This window comes from Nycticebus coucang, chromosome 10 (genome assembly GCF_027406575.1).
Source record: "Nycticebus coucang isolate mNycCou1 chromosome 10, mNycCou1.pri, whole genome shotgun sequence".
Classification (NCBI taxonomy): Eukaryota; Metazoa; Chordata; class Mammalia; order Primates; family Lorisidae; genus Nycticebus; species Nycticebus coucang.
The window spans coordinates 36418926-36437739 of record NC_069789.1 but is presented as its reverse complement, the minus strand read 5'-3'; the positions used below and the strand labels follow the sequence as shown (position 1 = coordinate 36437739).

Below are 18814 nucleotides of genomic sequence, written 5' to 3'. Positions count from 1 at the left end.
CCGTCTCCTATTGCATTCCCTCAATAGGTTTTCCTCTCATTTCTCAGTGCCTCATGCAATACCTAGAATATGGGATGCTTAATAAATATTTACTGAATGAATGAAGTTCTATTTGTTAAATTCCTACCTATCCTCCATGAAGCCTGCTCCATTTCCTGAGACACTGTTGACCTCTCTCCTCTTGGCTGAACTGACTTTCTGGGCCTCTCTTAATGCACTCATGCCACGTTGTTTCAAATTATTTTTATGTGCATATGGGTCTATCTTCCCCCATTGGACTACAAGTTTCTTGAATGTAATCACCTGTCTTATATACTCCTCTTAAGATGGTGGAGGTTCCATCCAGATACCTAGGAGGAACCCAGAGGCCCAGCAGGAGCATCCCATGTCCACCAGGTAAATCCACTGTGCAAATCCACTCATTAGTATCCATGAAGTTCTGGCACAGACTCCCCAGCAGTCTCTTCCAGAACATAAGCAGAATAATTTTGACTACAGGACGATTTTGGCTTGAATTTCATCACCAGATCATATCACTCATCTCCTAATCCTCTCTTCCTTCTTGAACTGAATTCAACTCAATAAGCCTAAATTGAAGGCTTATAATACACAGAATCTTCTAAAATCCTGGCAAGTTCCCATCTGCCTTCCTCTGTCTTCAGTGGAAACTCAGAAGCAGATTTACTTTGGCAGAGCCTCTGCCTGCCCTGAGCCTGATGTCTTCAGAGCCTCAGATGGGTCAGGATGGGTATAGCCCTGCCCCTAATGGTCAAAAGTAACTCTTGGTAATACAACTCTGAGAGAATTGCTGAACCTCAGCATCCTCTAACTTAGACTTAAAATTGACCAGGACCAAAGGGAAGCCTGGCAGACAAGGCTCGATACCTATAAAAGAGACCCAGACTCTGTCTCGCACAATGACTACAAAAATGCTAATAATCCCTGATATTTATGGCATGTCTCCTGGGGAAATGGGCACTTTCTCTGTGCTTTTATTGATCCTTACAACACCCCATATGGTACATATATATTATTATCTCTTTCTATAAATAAGGATGCTGAGGCACAGAGAAACTGGCCGTAAGATGACAGCCCAGGAAATCTGTGGAGATCTGTCTGAAGGTGGAGCAGAGTGGTGATTAATGTCTAGGTTAGGGGTCCTCAAACTGCGGCCCATGGACCACATGAGGCAGTGTGATTATATTTGTTCCCGTTTTGTTTTTTTACTTCAAAATAAGATATGTGCAGTGTGCATAGGAATTTGTTCATAGATTTTTTTTTTTAACTATACTCCGGCCCTCCAATGGTCTGAGAGACAGTAAACTGGCCCCCTGTTTAAAAAGTTTGAGGACGCCTGGTCTAAGTGGTGAATGAATGGGTGAATGTATGGGGTGTGGTTACAGCCCATGGGGTCCCTTTTGGAGAAATCTGAGTACAACTTTTGTCTTACCTTCTTCTCTTTCCACAAGTGAACTGTTGCTTGAATAAGCAGAATAATTCACTAAGGTCTCCAGCCTCCTCCACACTATGGTCAGCAGGTGGCCAAAGCTATGTGTTTTCTGGTCTTAGGGGATGACTTCAGACAGGGTATGACTGTGACAAAGGCAGCCAGCAGAGAATTAAGAATGATTCAGAAGAAGGAGGGGTCAGGAAAGAGATGTTCCCAGCAGGGACCTGTTCCCACACTGGCAGGGGCTCCCAGCCCAGACAGTCCTGGAGCCAATGGGTGGGCCTAGGAGCAAGAGATGCCTCCTCCAAGGACTAGCAGGCCTAGACAGTAACCACAGTGGAGTGAAAATTAGACATCTTCTCCCCATCCTCCTGTCCCTGTAAACCATTCTGTGTGGCCCTGGGGAGCAGGAGGAACTCTGTGTGAGATTTAATTAGACTGAGAAACATGTAGAGAGAATTCATATTGCCAGCATTTTGGGTTTTTGTTTTTTTTTTAAGTCCAATTACTCATTAGTCATTCTATGGCATGGGAAAAAGGAAGATTGCTCTAGATTAAGAAGTGCAAGGTGAGGACCTTGTTTGAATCCTCATTCAACAAACCAACTATAAAAACTACACTTTGAAGCCAATCAAGGAAATTTGAATATAGATTTGCTATTAGATGTGATTAAAAGAATTACCGTTAATTTTATTAGGTTGGCTAATAGTGCTGTGGCCATGTAATAGCATGTCTTTTCAAATAGATGAATAATGTAGGATTAAATTCATGAAATCTGTGATTTACTTCAGCAAAAAAAAACTCGGTAAAATCTTCAGCAGAAAATGATAAAATAGAAACGGTAAAATATGAAAATCTAATTGTTATTCCAGAGGGCTTCAGTATACTGTTATTTTACTTTTGTTTATATTAGGTTTACATAAATAATATATAAATATGTAAATAAGCATATAAATTTATATAATTTAATAAGCAAATGATACAATAATTTATATAGAAATAAGTTAAATTTATTGACTACAAACATAAGAATACAAATATGATACAAGTGTTTTCAAGAGGAAATGTGCCCATAGATGATGATTCATTGAAGGATTTCCCCCACTCCTTGCATGGCCTGGCTCTGCTCTGAGCCATTACGTGGCTCAGAGATGGGATCAAAGCCTCTGACTTATCTCCATCCCCCATAAATTCCTACACTTAACTGGTGAACCAAGTACACAGGCCTGCCAAATTTGCGAGAAGCCAGCATACGTCGTCACATATTGAAAACTCCAAATAATCACCCTTTTCCCCATGAGCAGTCCCTCCTTCTCCATGCAGCTGCCACTGGTAAGTGACTACTGTGATCCTTTCCAAAGACCAAAGCCAAATGAGAGGGAGTTCAGACATGGCCTGTTGCACGTCAGACAGGATCTAAGACAGAGGATGTGCAGGCTGGTTCTCTCCATCCTTGTTGTCTTAGCCTGTTCTGGCTGCTATGCATCAATAACAAAATACTATAATCTAGGTGGCTTATAAACAACAGAAATTTATTTCTCATAGTTTGGGAGGCTGAGAAGTGAGATCAAGGTGCCAGAAGACATAGTGTCTATGAGGCCCACTTTCTGGTTCACAGATGACTATCTTCTCATAAGGGACTTTTACAAAGGCACTAATCCCATTCACAAGGGCTCCACCCTCATGACCTAATCACCTCCCAAAGGTGCCCTCACTTTGGGGGTCAGCATCTAACATGAATTGGAGTGGTTACAAATGTTCGGTCTATAGCACTGGTTCTACCACATAGCTCAAAGTGTAAAGAAAAGGCAGCAGACAAGTTCCCTCCAAATGGATTCTTTCATCTTGGTTATTCACTGTCAGTTATCACCCAAGCCCATATGTAAATCAAAGAAAAGGATTCACATTGATCAGGAGTCTGAGGTCCCTGTGTGGGCTGGGGTGTGGCAAGACAGTCGTGTCCTGGAGCCAGGTGTAGAAGCAATCTGTGGAAGAGGGGCTCACAGGGAACTGGAACATCCAAAGCTGCAAAGATGCTGGACAATTGAGAAACTTGCAGGTTGAACTTGCTCCAGCTCAGAACAGCTGGCGCTAGAGAAGAGCGACAGAGGAGCCAGCCAAGGAGCCAGAGCAAGACCACCCCCCAGAGGGCAGGGAGCCTCCCTGCCAGTTGTGCTGGGCCATGGTGCGTAACCTGCAGGATCAGGCCCTTGGCTGAGAAGAGCCTCTTGTCTGCCTGCAGAAGGGCTGCCAGCCTGATGCTCCCAGCCCTGCTCAAAGCTGCCTCTGTGATTGTGCATAATTACACAAAGCCCTGCCTGGGCAGGTGGATGTGAGCAGAGAGCTAATTCATGATTCTCAGCAGGAAAGGGAGACTTGCTGAGATGGCCTTGTTTCTGTGGGATGACCCAGAATATTAGGCATGTGCCAAATACCTAAATGTTGGCTTCTGCATTCCAGGAACTCTCAGATGAGTCTGGGGGTTGTGTGGAGTCCTGTGTTTCAGCAAGTTCACTAATGAGGAAACAAATGTTGTCTCTGAGAGGTGAAATGAATTGGCTCTGAAGGTTAGGGAGGCCTGGAGTGCAACAGGGGAACAGTAACTGAGACCCCCAGGTGGACTTAAGCCCCCCACTGAGCAGTTTATTTCCTTACAGAAGTGGGGATCCAAGTGCTCTCTGGGGTTCTCTGCATAATCAAAGACCCTGCTGACAGGGAAGTCAGTTCAGATGCAGCCACAGTTTCCTCTGCTCCTGCCACTGAGGGGGTTGAGAGGAGCTTGGGGCCATGACTTCTGCCAGAGCTTCACAGTCCTTCAGCCCCACTTCTGACAAGAGACTCAGCTTTGGTGAATCTTCCTGTTAGAAGTAGTGCCTGTGAGGGCTTCTGTCGCTAGACACTGCTGTGTCATCTGGAAGGGGCCTGACAAACCCACTGTCTCTGTTAGAAAAACGGGGGGGTGGGGGGGGGCAGGGACACCTGCTCTCCAGTCCCTTCTCATCTGCACAGGGGAAGAGCTCTCTTATTCACCAAGCACCTGCATAGTGCCAGGCATTGCTCCAGGCTCTACGGAGACAATGGAAAGTCCATCTCTGCGGCCACAGACTGTCCCACGGGAAAGGGCAGACAGACCAGTCAGCAAGCTAATCAAGTATGGTGTGGGATCTGTGGTGGACATGCAGGATGCTGTGGCAGCTGCTGGTCCCAGGAGGAATCCTCCTGGGAGACAGTCATATTCAGGGACAGAGGAGACACCACACCAAAAGGTAAAATGTCCCACTGCCTGAACCTGGGGGAAGAGAAGAACATGTAAGGCAAACTCTAAGGTGTATGAGAAGAAAACTGTGTCCTGTTGGGATCTTTAACCTGCTTGTGAGCTGTATGGGTAAGGAGTCCCCAAGACAAGCCTTAACTGAGACCCAAGGCCCCAAAGCAAATGACATTTTGTAATGACACTGTATTTATTTTAATTACCAGACTATTGCCTAAAATAGTTGAACCTGTTGAGCTTCAAAATATAACTACTTGTTGCAAGTTGATTATAATAAAGCACTGTATATTTAGGGGAGAATTGGTCTGCAATGCTTTCTAAAGGAGTACAATGGAGAATGGGGTTCAGTGAAGAATGAGGGAGGGTGGAGTCTTGTACCTAGTCAGTGTGTCAATGAGCGTGCAAAAAACATCAGGTGGGCCAGAGGGGCAGGCAGGGTGGCCTCTCCAGGCAGCCGGAGGGTGGTGGGCCATGCACTTGTCCTCCCCCACCCTCAGACCCCTAACTGAACAGGGAAGGACCCTTTTCTTCTGGGATCCACAGATATAAAACAAATATTCCTATTCTTCATACTCAGATTAACTGAGCCTTCCCTGCAGTGGTGTGATGGCAGAGTCACTCCCCAAGGGATGACACCCTGAGCTTTTCCCTCTTCTCCTCATTTAAGAACCTGCCCCCTCATTCTCTATTGGGTCTTTTCTTCTTTGATTTTTTTTTTTTTTTAGAGATGGGGTCTCCCTCTTGCTCAGGCTGGTCTGGAATTCCTGAGCTTAAGCAATGCACCCACCTTGGCCTCCCAGAGTGCTGGGATTACAGGCGTGAACCACCACTGCACCCAGCCTGGGCATCTATTTTCTTAGCAACAACAAAGATGTCTGTGTTCAGCTGTGAAAAAACTAACCTGAATTGCATTTCACCTGTAGCTATTTGTCAGGTAAGAAGTCCAGTCAGCTCTGCGTAGCAGCTTCCCCTGCCGCAAGTAAGGAGGAGAGCCCTGTTGTCCCTGTAGCCCATCCCTGCACCCTTCCTGGGCTCCTTTCTTTTTTTTTTTTTTTTTTTTTTTGTGGTTTTGGCCAGGGCTGGGTTTGAACCCGCCACCTCTGGCATATGGGACCGGCGCCCTACTCCTTGAGCCACAGGCGCTGCCCCCTGGGCTCCTTTCTTGAAGGCAGCCCCTAGGGGTCCATAGCAGGCCTTGCCTCCAAGAAATTAATCCACATTTTCTATCTTTCAGCAGTTTGGGGTTGCGTCACTTCCCAAGACTATCTTTCCTAAAGCATCAGAAGCTCAGGGTGCAATAGATAACACACCACTAGAGAAGGGCAGAAACCACTCGAGTCCACACTTTAATCAGGGGTCCTCAAACTGCGGCCCATGGGCCACATGAGGCGGTATGATTGTATTTGTTCCTGTTTTGTCTTTTTACTTCAAAATAAGATATGTGCGGTGTGCATAGGAATTTGTTCATAGTTTGTTTTTTTTTTTAAACTATAGTCTGGCCCCCCAACGGTCTGAGGGACAGTGAACTGGCCCCCTGTTTAAAAAGTTTGAGGATGCCTGCTAATTGATCGCTTTTCCTCTACTGGGCCCTGATTCAGCTGAAACAGCTCACAGGTGGGTGCTGCTCTGCTGGGACGGGCCAGGATCCCAGGGCACAGTGAGAGGCAAGAAAGATATGAATAACCAGTGAATGAATGCTGCTTGAGGATAAGTGTTCAGGAAAATGTAAAGAAGGGGAGAAAAGAAGCAAGCAGGGACGCAGGGAGTGTCGCCGACGTCCAAAACCCTGGGTCAGACCAACACGCAGCACAGCCACTGCAAAGAAGAGAGACAAAGGTGAGCCTGCAGCCTCTCAGGGAGCCGGTGTGGGTCCCCATGGGTCCTCTTGCCTCTCAAGAGTGTCATCCTTTATCTCCACTCTGCAGTGAACAGTGAGTATTGTGTTCAACTATGGTGAGCAAGGGGGCCCTGAACTAAGTCACTGGTTCCTAAGCCAGAGCATTACAGAAATGCAACTTAGACTCAAAGGAGTTGCTAAAATAGGTGTGTGTGTGTGTGTACACACATATATCATATCATATATATACTCTCCTATGTGTGTATATTCCTATATATGGATTTTTTCTGTTATTGTGTGATGTCTGTGTATATATATCCTTATATACACTCTCCCTCTCTTTCAGGTTTCACTCTGTTATTGTCCAGGTATCTGACAGAATCCCCAAATATGTTTCTTGAAAGGCATTTCCCAGACCACGGCAAAGAGGCCAGTGATATTCCCATTTTAGAGAAGAAAAGAAAGGGGTTGGGCCTAAACAACTTGGTATGGGCAGCAATAACTCAGTACTCTGGTTCTATTGCCAGTGCTTCTCACAGCCTGGACCCTGGGACTCTTGCATGCTTCTGGCTGTCCTCTCCGGCCAGTGAAGTGTCTGCAGTACAAAACTGCAGCCCCACATAGGGCAAGTCCTATGGTTTTGTTTTTCTTTTTTTTTAGTCCTATGATTTTTTCTACATAAAATACTGTGTGTCTTATATTCAGTAAAAACACTCATTTATCTTGTGTCTTCTTTCTACCTTGTTGCAATTTCATTTTTTGTTTCCTGTATCCTTTTATATGTTAGTCTAAAATAGCTGGTGCCCAGCACCTCCAACTCCATCCCAATTAACAAAAGCTTGAATCTTTAAAATCATTTGAAGTGTAGCTGTTGCCTTATCATTAAGAAGATAATAAATAGGCCACCTGTATGGGCTCACAGCTATCATTCTAGTACTCTGGGAGACCAAGGCAAATGGATTGCTTGAGCTCAGGAGTTTGAGACCAACCTGAGCAATAGTAAGACCCCATCTCCACTAAAAATAGCCAGGCATTGTGATAGGCCCCAGCTATTAGGGAAGCTCAGGCAAGAGAGTTGCTCAAGCCCAAAAGTTTGAGGTTGCTGTGAACTAAGACACCATGGCACTTTACCCAGTGAGACAGAGTGAGACTTTGTCTCAAAAAATAATAATAATAATAAATAAAAATGTTTGGAAAACTGCATGTAGATGATCACATTCCTCTCTTAATGATGCAGAATGTGTGTGGAATTCATGTGGAAATAAGGCAGTCAGTAGTAATAAACTCCACTCAGCACTTACACCATCCAAAAATTTCTAAGTACCTTCAACAAGCAGTTCATCAAACCTCAGGCCATTTACCTCAGCCAGAGAAAGCTGAATGATGCCATCCTGGTTCTTGTCCAGAAGTCTGAACAGTTCTAAAATGCCAGAGAAGGAATGAAATTAGAGAGGGCTTGTTTCTAGGCTTTGGGACAGTCCGGAGAGCTGCTGCTGTCCACCCTGTGCCAGCCTGGGCACCTCCCTTTTCCCTACACACCCTCCCCTCCAGCTCCCACGTAGCCTCAGGGACCTTGAAGAGCTCCATCTAGACCCAGGGCCCAGGATAAACCATTTTGGCAGCAGGTGTCCCCCTGGCCAAAAGGAAAAACCCAGGTGCCAGCAGAAATAGTCCCTTTGGCATCTCCACCCACAGAAGATTTGTGCCAGAAACTTTGCAAATATTCTATCAAGGGTGAGACTGTGGAACAGATAGTGGTTGCCTTGTTTGTGGGTAATCCTGTCCCTTAGCTTTGCCTCTAGATAACTGACCCTTTCTTTACCCATCAGAACTCATCACCTACCAGTCCTCAATGGAAGGAAACCCCCCTCCCTTAATGAGATGTCTGATTCCAAGGCCCAAGGTGGCCAAAGAACACATATGGCCTTCCAGAGGGGTCCCTGATCCTCTCACTGGAAGGTGACACATGTTCTCAATATGTGGAAGCATAAATATAAAGCTTTCTAAGCACTACTATGGGATTCAGTCATCTCAGCATAGGGACTGCACACAGCAGATCACAATAACCTAGATGGCAGCTTTTTAAGTCTCCAAGAAAGAGCAGCCTCAGACCTTAGGTCTGGCCAGCTTGGACATCTGCATTCCCTTCAATTTCTTCCTGCCCTTGCCCCAGGGTGCCACAGTTTCAGAACCCCATCCATGGTTTCTTGGACCCCTTGGCCTCCAGAAAGCAAGGTTCTGCCTCCTGGCCCTGCCCTGCCACTCCCTGCAGCTCAGGAGCAATGGGGTGGGGTTAGAGGATAGGGTGACTCACTGAAGAGGGTCTCCAGGCGGATCATACAAGCAACGAAGCTGTCAAAGTCAATGCCAAGTTTGCTGCATGCATACCGCACAGCGATGGTCTGCTGCACCTGGTTGTTGAGGATGAAACCTGAGGGTAGAGAAGGCCTGGGTCACAGGTGGAGTGCAGGACTCGGCACTGCCTCTGATCAAAATTCATGGAGCTGACATCAGAGGGGCCCTTCTGTGGTTCTACAAATCTACAAACCAGGTCTGACACTTCTTTCTTCTTCAGGGGATCCCAGAAGTGTCCTGTCATCCAATCCCTCTCCTCTTGGACACTCCTTGCCAGGATTATCTTCAACTGGTGGTCCGACACCAGCACCCCCACTAACTCAGCCAAGGATCACATTAGCCATAGCAAGTGAAAGCAGAGAAGGTAAGGGGACAGCCTGTTGGTGGTCCCCTGCCCATTTCCTTCATAGCCCCATACTCTGCTATTGTTGTCATCTTCCCAGTAACAGGTAGAGCTGTTGAAAAATTCTAAAGAGTTAAGCTATATAGAATTCAGAAACATTCTCGCCTTCCTGCATAGGAAAGGCCCTCTCCAAAGCTTTTTTGTCACACTGATATCCAGCATAAGATAACCACCAATGATGTTTATCGGCAATCATCATAATGAGAATAATGACTTAAAATGGCCCATCTGGGTCCCAAGACCTTGTCTCTGGGATGTGTCCTCACCTGCCTTCTTGAGAGCTGTCCTCATATCATGGGCATCGATAGTGTCCATGTGGTTATGATCCATTTCTTGGTAGATCTCCTAAAGCATAAGAAAAACTCTAAGTAGGAATAATCATTCACGATCCCTACACCTCTGCCAGAACCATCTCCCTCCACCCTCATGCTTCCTTGAAAGGCCAGAGATACAGTTGAGGTGAGATCCCGCTGACTCCAAGAAGCTTTCAGAGCAAAGATAATGGGCTGACCAGTGCTGGGCCATCTGCCATCTGAATGGCAGGACTTCCTGAGCAGGGGCTGGGGGGAGAGTTTCTTATGACCTCTTGTTCCCTTCTAACCAACAAGCCCAGATTTTGTAGTTTTGACCATGATTAAGGATCTGGTCAGATTATAATCCAAAATAGACCAGAAATGAATGTCATGGAGGGTTAAAACAGAGGAGAGGGTCCAGAGCCCAGAGGATGCCCAGAGAAAGAGGAGAGTTACCAGATACTTCTGAATCTTCAGCCAGAGCATCTTGAATTCCACTGGCCCCAAGGTGCCCGTTCCATGGCTCTAGGCAAATGTTAAAGGCCAACCTGAGCCCATATGCTACATGCTTTATGGATTTCTTTCTCTTGTGATCTTGCATGAGTGCCCCAAGGCTTCAGTGAACCTTCCATGTCTGCAGCAAGTAGAGCAGTAGGAGTGATAGAGGGAAATGACTTCAAGAGAAGATTAAAAAGTTAAATGCTCACCAAGACCCTCCTTTGAGGTCAGGGACAGAGCTGGGAACAAAGAGTAAGTCATGAGCCTATAGTCTTCCTAATACTGTGGTGCCCAACTCCCTGGCTGAGGACCAGTGCCAGTAAACAATCTGTTAGGAATCAGGCCACACAGCAGCAGGCAAGCAAGCCAAGCTTTGCCTGTCACTGTCTCCCATCAGTCCCAGATGGGACTGTCTAGTTGCAGGAAAACAAGCTCAGAGCTCTCACTGATTCTACATTATAGTGAGTTGTACAATTGTTTTATTATATATTGAAGTTTAATAATAATAGAAATAAAGTGCACAATAAATGTAATGCACCTGAATCATCTCGAAACCACCCACTCCACCCGATTCATGGAAAAAATTGTCTTTTATGAAACTGGTCCCTGGTGTCAGAAAGGTTGGGGACTGACGACTGTCCTGGCAGCATCATTAACTAGCATCTCACACCCTAATCATCCTGAGTTATTAACAGTGTTGAGCTATATGATCTGTAAATTCACTTCCAGTTTAAATGTCTGCGACTGACCATTCAGACGTTAGAGTTTGTTGGAATGTCAAAGCATGATCGGAAAGTAATCAGGAGGAATGAGATGGGGATTCCCAGGCATGCAGTCTGTTCACAGGCTACTGCACAACCAAAACAGCCAGGGAGCTGTGTGGAATTCTCTGTGTCCAACTTACTCCTTGACTCTTTTTGGAGCACTGTGCTAGTCTGGAGATTTGGTTTTGTACTGTCCTTCCATAATGAAGTTAAGTCTCTGAATCTCTACTCTTTACTCACCAATCACAACTAATCAATAAACATCAGTATCTTACAGCATCAATGTTCACATTCTGAAACAGACTGTCACTGCCACCTTCTTTAACCAAATAAACAAAAAGTCCTGTTTTACACCCAAGAGTGTAAACCTCACCCTTTAAGATAGTCTGTATTTTCTTTCTTTCTTTCTCTTCCTCTCTCTCTTTCTTTCTCTCTCTCTCATCGCAGTTTCTTGGCCCAGGCTGTGATGTGTTATGATGATGTTATGATCATAACACACAGCAGCCTCAAACTCCTGCGCTCAAGCAATCCTTCTGTGTCAGCCTCCTGAGTAGCTAGGACTACAGGTGCCTGCCACAACAAGCAGCTATTTTCTTTTTAGTAGGTACAGGGGTCTTCCTCTTGCTCAGGCTGGTCTTGAACTCCTGAGCTCAAGCAATCCATCCACCTCAGCTTCCCAGAGTGTTGAGATAACAGGCATGAGCCATCACACCTAGCCCTGTACTCTTGCATCTATAATCCACACTGAGTGTTGAATGAATCACAGCCTTAAAACCCTTACTAACAATTCCTCCCACAAATCTCAGAAAAGTAGTGTGCAAAGGAAGCTAACACTCTAAGTGCAGGCACTTTATATACACGTGTCTCACTTCATCCTCATAATAACCACATGGGTTAGATATTGTTACACCATTTCCCAGGAGAAGAAACTGAGGTTCAGAGTATTTAATAACTTTCTCAAATATAAGCATTTATATTAAATGTTCACAATAAGCAAATTCATAGAGACAGAAAGTATGTTGTGGTGGCCAAAGGATGAGGGATCAGGGAAAAATGGGAAGTGACTGCTAATCTGAGTGTGAGGTTTCTTGTGGAGGTGAAGAAAATGTTCTAAGTTACGTGACAGTGGTCGTGAAACTCTATGATTACACAAAACCATCAAAGTACACACTTTAAATGGATATGTTGTATGGTGTGTAAATTATATCTCAATACAGATGTTATTTTTTTAAGGACTCCATGGGTTCTGCTATACATTATGATTCAGAAGCACTTCCCCCCACCATCTAAACCCTGGAATAAAAAACTCCCAAAGAGTGATAGAATCACACCTCTCTTGGAACTGTGAGAAACACAAATACCAGCGAGGACAATGAGCAGGCAGACCACAAGGCAAGCCTCAAATCTAAATGGAAGTCAATGGGCAAGGGTTTTTTTTTTAATTTATTTATTTTTATTGTTAAATCATAACTGTGTACATTAGTGCAATCAAGGGGTACAATGTGCGGGTTTCATATACAATCTGAAATATTCTCATCAAACTGTTCAACATAGCCTTCATGGCATTTTGTTAGTTACTACATGTAGGCATTTGTATTCTGCATTTAGTAAGTTTCGCCTGTACCCATTCCAAGATGCACTGTAGATGAGGCCCCACCCATTACCCTCCCTCCACCAGTACTTCCCCCCTCCCTTCCCCTTCCTTGGCCCTTTCCCCATAGTCTTGTGCTTTGGTTGGGTTATAGCCTTCATATGAAAGCTATAATTTAGCTTCATAGTAGAGCTGAGTACATTGGATACTTTTTCTTCCATTCCTGAGATACTTTGCTAAGAAGAATATGTTCCAGCTCCATCCATGTAAACACGAAAGAGGTAAAGTATCCATCTTTCTTTAAGGCTGCATACTATTCCATGGTATACATGTACCACAATTTGCTAGTCCATTCGTGGGTCGATGGACACTTGGGCTTTTTCCATGACTTAGCAATTATGAATTGGGCTGCAATAAACACGCTGGTACAAATATCTTTGTTATATTGTGACTTTTGGTCTTCTGGGTATAAACCTAGTAAAGGAATTATAGGATCGAATGGCACTATTTTTAGGTCTCTAAGTATTCTCCAAACATCCTTCCAGAAGGAACTATATTAGTGTGCATTCCCACCAGCAGTGTAGAAGTGTGCCCTTTTCTCCACATCCACGCCAACATCTCTGGTTTTGGGAGTTTGTTATGTGGGCTACTCTTACTGGGGTTAGGTGATATCTCAAAGTAGTTTTGATTTGCATTTCTCTGATGATTAAGGATGATGAGCATTTTTTCATGTGTTTGTAGATTGTGCATCTGTCTTCTTTAGAGAAGTTTCTCTTCAAGTCCTTTGCCCACCCTGAGATGGGATCACGTGTTCTTTTCTGGCTAATACATTTGAGTTGTCTGTGGATTCTGGTTATTAGACCTTTATTGGAGGTATAACCTACAAATATTTTCTCCCATTCTGAGGGCTGTCTGCTTGCTTTACTTACAATGTTCTTGGCTGTGCAGAAGGTTTTTAGTTTGATCAGGTCCCAGTAGTGTATTTTTGATACTGCTTCAATTGCCTGGGGAGTCCTCCTCATAAAATATTCACCCAGGCTGGTTCCTTCAAGAGTTTTCCCTGCACTTTCTTCAAGTATTTTTATAGTTTCATGTCTTAAGTTTAAATCTTTTATCCAGTGAGAGTCTATCTTAGTTAATGGTGAAAGGTGTGGGTCCAGTTTCAATCTTCCACAGGTTGCCAGCCAGTTTACCCAGCACCATTTGTTAAATAGGGAATCTTTTCCCCACTGAATGTTTTTAACTGGCTTGTCAAAGATCAAATAACGGTAGGTAGCTGGATCCATCTCTTGGTTCTCTATTCTGTTCCAGACATCTACTTCTCTGCTTTTGTGCCAGTAACGTGCTGTTTTGATCATTATGGATTTATAGTACAGTCTCAGGTCTGGTAGCGTGATTCCTCCTGCTTTGTTTTTATTGCTCAGTAATGTTTTGGCTATTCCAGGTTTTTTCTGATTCCACATGAAACAAAGTATTATTTTTTCAAGATCTTTAAAATATGACAATGGAGCTTTAATAGGAATTGCATTAAAATTATATATTGCTTTGGGTAGTATGGACATTTAACAATGTTGATTCTTCTCAACCATGAGCATGGTATGTTTTTCCATCTGTTAACATCTTCAGCTATTTCTTTTCTTAAAGTTTCATAGTTCTCTTTGTAGAGATCTTTCACATTCCTTTGTTAGGTATACTCCCAAATATTTCATCTTCTTTGGCACTACTGTGAAAGGAATAGAGTCCTTGACTGTTTTTTCAGCTTGGCTATTGTTGGTGTATATAAAGGCTACAGATTTATGGGTGTTGATTTTGTAGCCTGAGACATTGCTGTATTCCTTGATCACTTCTAAAAGTTTTGTAGTAGAATCCCTAGTGTTTTCCAGATATACAATAATATCATCTGCGAAGAGTGAAAGTTTGATCTCTTCTGACCCTATGTGGATACACTTGATCGCCTTTTCTTCCCTAATTGCAATGGCTAAAACTTCCATTACAATGTTAAAGAGCAATGGAGACAATGGGCAACTTTGCCTGGTTCCTGATCTAAGTGGAAATGATTTCAATTTAACTCCATTCAATACGATATTGGCTGTGGGTTTGCTGTAGATGGCCTCTATTAGTTTCAGAAATGTCCCTTCTATACCAATTTTCTTAAGTGTTCTGATCATGAAAGGATGCTGGATATTATCAAAAGCTTTTTCTGCATCAATTGAAAGAATCATATGATCCTTATTTTTTAGTTTGTTTATATGTTGATTACATTTATAGATTTATATATATTGAAGCAGCCTTGAGACCCTGGGATAAATCCCACTTGGTCATGGTGTATAATTTTTTTGATGTGTTGTTGGATTCTGTTTGTTAGGATCTTATTGAGTATTTTTGCATCAATATTCATTAGTGATATTGGTCTATAATTTTCTTTTCTTGTTGGGTCTTTCCCTGGTTTGGGGATCAAGGTGATGCTTGCTTCGTAGAATGTGTTGGGTAATATTCCTTCTTTTTCTATATTTTGGAAGAAGTTTAGTAGTGTAAGTACTAGTTCTTCTTTAAAGGTTTGGTAGAATTCTGAGGTAAAGCCATCTGGTCCTGGGCTTTTCTTTCTGGGAGATTTTGTATAGTTGATGCTATTTCAGAACTTGATATAGGCCTGTTCAACATTTCCACTTCGTTCTGGCTAAGTCTTGGTAGGTGGTGTACTTCCAGGTATTGGTCGATTTCTTTCAGATTTTCATATTTGTGAGAGTAGAGTTTCTTGTAGTATTCGTTAAGGAGTATTTTTTGAATTTCTGAGGGGTCTGTTGTTATTTCATCTTTACCATTTCTGATTGATGAAATTAGAGATTTTACTCTTTTTTTCCTGGTTAGGTTGGCCAAAGGTTTATCTATTTTATTGATCTTTTCAAAAAACCAACTTTTGGATTTATTGATCTGTTATATAATTCTTTTGTTTTCAATTTCATTTAGTTCTGCTCTGATTTTGGTTATTTCTTTTCTTCTGCTGGGTTTGGGGTTGGAGTGTTCTTCCTTCTCCAGTTGCTTGAGATTTCCCATTAAATTATTAACTTCCTCTCTTTCTGTTTTCTTGAGAAAGGCTTGCAGTGCTATAAATTTCCCTCTTAGGACTGCCTTTGCAGTATCCCAGAAGTTCTGGCAATTCGTGTCTTGATTGTTGTTTTTTTCCAAAAATTTGGTGATTTCCTTCTTAATCTCATCTATAACCCATGTATCCTTCAGCATAAGGTTGTTTAGCTTCCATGTTTTTGTATGGGTATGCATGTTCCTGTTGTTATTGAGTTCAACTTTTATTCCATGATGGTCTGAGAAGATGCAAGGAATAATTTCTATTTTTTTTAATTTTCTCAGGTTAGATTTGTGGCCTAGGATGTGTTCGATTTTGGAGTATGTTCCAAGGGCTGATGAGAAGAATGTGTATTCAGTTTTGTTGGGATGAAATGTTCTGTAGATGTCTGTTAAGGCCAGATGTTCAATGGTTGAGTTTAAATCTAAGATTTCTTTGCTTAGCTTCTTTTTGGAGTATCTATCCAGCACTGCTAAAGTGGTGTTAAAATCTCCAACCACTATGGAACTGGAGGAAATCAAGTTGCTCATGTCTGTTAGAGTTTCTCTTATAAATTGAGGTGCGTTGTGGTTGGGTGCATAAAAATTAATAATAGAGATCTCATCATATTGAGATTACCTTTAACAAATATGAAGTGTCCATCCTTATCCTTAATTATTTTGGTTGGTTTAAAGCCTATTGTGTCTGCGAACAGGATTGCAACGTCTGCTTTTTTCTGCTTTCCATTTGCCTGGAATATAGATGACCATCCCTTCACCTTGAGTCTATATTTGTCTTTTAATACAAGATGCGATTCTTGTATGCAGCAGATATCTCGCTTGAGTTTCTGTATCCAGTCAGCCAATCTGTGCCTCTTTAGAGGACAGTTTAAACCATTCACATTAATTGAGAATATTGATAAGCCTTTCGAGAGTCCAGTGGACATTTTTAATCCTTTTGTGACTGTGGAAGTTGGAATTTGATCAAAATTTTCTGGGTGGGTTTACTTTTGTGGTGGAGGATTACACTGGTCTTTATGAAGGATAGGTCTGAGAATATCCTGGAGAGCTTGTTTAGTTATGGCAAATTTCTTCAACATGTGAATGTCGTTGAAATATTTAATTTCTCCATCATAAATGAAACTCAGTTTAGCTGGGTACAGGATCCCGGGTTGAAAGTTATTTTGTTTTAGGAGATTAAAAGTCGATACCATCCTCTTCTAGCTTGAAAGGTTTCAGCAGAGAGATCTGCAGTTATTCTAATATTCTTCCCCTTGTAGGTTTTCTTTCGTCTGGCTGCTTTCAGAATTTTTTTCTTCATATTAACTTTAGTGAAATTGATTATGATGTGTCTGGGGGATGTCTTATTCGGGTTGAATTGTGCTGGAGTTCTAAAACTGTCTGCTATCTGAATTTCAGAATCTCTTGGCATGTCTGGAAAGTTCTCCTTCATAATCTCATGGAGAAGAGACTCCGTGCTTTGTGAAGCCACTTCATCGCTTTTGGGGATGCCTATAAGACGAATATTGGTTTTCTTCAAATTATCCCAGAGCTCTCTGAGAGAGTGTTCTGTTTTTGCCCTCCATTTCTCTTCCACTTTGAGAGTTTGGGAGCATTTGAAAGCTTTGTCTTCAATGTCAGAAATCATTTCTTCTGCTTGCTCCTTTCTGTTACTAAGGGATTCTACTATGTTTCTCAGATCTTTGAGGGATGCAACTTCTTGTCTCAATGTGTCAAAATCTTTGGTCATTTGGTCTTTGAATTTGTTGAATTCCTGAGATATCTTTTGGGTTACTGCTTGGAGTTCTAATTCAATCTTATTTGCTATCCAGATTCTGAATTTGATTTCTGACATCTCAGCTATTTGTTTGTGCATGGGATCTTGTGCTGTGTCTGACCCATTGATCTTTGTCGGAGTTGATCTACTCTGATTGTTCATATTGCCAGAGTTTTTCTGTTGATTTCACCTCATGATTGTTTTTCACCATTGCCTCTGGCTGTCCTCAGAGTTGGGGAGGTGTCTCTCCAAGATTAGATCCCAGCGGGATCACTCTATTGTTGCTGGATCTTTGTAGGGAGTGACCCTGTGTAGTTCCTCTGGGGCTGCTCCAGCTAGGGAGTTCTGGTTGTGGAAGCAGCTCCGGCGTGTGACACACCCGGATGCAGTAACAGGGCAGGAGGTGGTTCGCACGGTTCTGGGAGTGCCTGGCACCCAGTGAATTTGGCACAGAGAGCCCAAGGCTCCAGCAGTCTCTGGCCAGGGGAAGGGCTCTGCACAGAGGCAGGAAGGGCTCCAGAGGGCATGCGGCTACCAGTATCCCTCACCAGACAAGTGGGCCACTGTTGAGGCTAGGAGGACACAGGAGGGAGGACGCAGGGTTGCACGGCTCCTGCAGTTCCTGGTCAGGGCATGCAGAGGCCCAGTTGGTGTGGGGTTGCGGCACAGATCTTATGGAGGTCCAGGCAGTGCCAAGCCCAGGAATTTGATGTTGCTATGAGCTGTGACACCACGGCACTCCACCCAGGGCAACAGCCCGAGCCTCCAGTTGGCAAGGGTTTTTTTATTATTATTGTTGGGGATTCATTGAGGTTACAAGAAGCCAGGTTACACTGATTGCATTTATTAGGTAAAATCCCTCTTATACTTGGGTCTTGCCCCAAAAAGATGTGTCACAAACCAAGACCCCCAAACCCCCTTTCCTCTCTCTCCTTATCCCACCCCCTCCCTCCTTCCCTCTCTCTGCTCTTCCTTTCCCCACCACTCCCTCCTTCTTTCTCTCTCTGCTCTCCACTTCCCCCACCCCCCCTGCATCCTTAATTGTCATTAATTGTCCTCATATCAAAGTTGAGTACATAGGACTCATGCTTCTCCATTCTTGTGACGCTTTACTAAGAATAATGTCTTCCACTTCCATCCAGGTTAATAGGAAGGATGTAAAGTCTCCATTTTTTTTAATGGCTGAATAGTATTCCATGGTGTACACATACCACAGCTTTTTAATACATTCCTGGATTGGTGGGCATTTAAGCTATTTCCACATTTTGGCAATTGCAAATTGAGCTGCAATAAACAGTCTAGTGCAAGTTTCCTTGTGGTAAAAGGATTTTTTTCCTTCTGGGTAGATGCCCAGTAATGGGATTGCAGGATCAAATGGAAGGTTTAGCTTGAGTTCTTTGAGGTTTCTCCACATTTCCTTCCAAAAAGGTTGAATTAGTTTGCAGTCCCACCAGCAGGGTAAAAGTGTTCCCTTCTCTCCACATCCATACCAGCATCTGCAGTTTTGAGATTTTG

At 43.3% G+C, this 18814-nt stretch overlaps 1 protein-coding gene across 3 annotated transcripts in view; it reads right to left on the bottom strand.

The window, feature by feature from the left end:
* Positions 1-4920: 4920 nt before the first annotated feature.
* Positions 4921-18814, bottom strand: part of CAPN8 (calpain 8) — a 90495-nt gene continuing 76601 nt past the window's right edge. For 2 of the 3 annotated variants that reach the window (XM_053607647.1, XM_053607646.1), the window contains 5 exons: positions 10066-10134; positions 9583-9661; positions 8873-8989; positions 7920-7978; positions 6376-6536 (listed from right to left, as the gene is read on the bottom strand). In XM_053607647.1, the coding sequence (XP_053463622.1) occupies positions 6513-6536; positions 7920-7978; positions 8873-8989; positions 9583-9661; positions 10066-10134 (348 nt within the window). In that variant the 3' untranslated portion in view covers positions 6376-6512. Of the gene's footprint in view, positions 6537-7882; positions 7979-8872; positions 8990-9582; positions 9662-10065; positions 10135-18814 lie in introns of all 3 variants that reach the window. The other variant, XM_053607645.1, reaches the window with a different exon arrangement.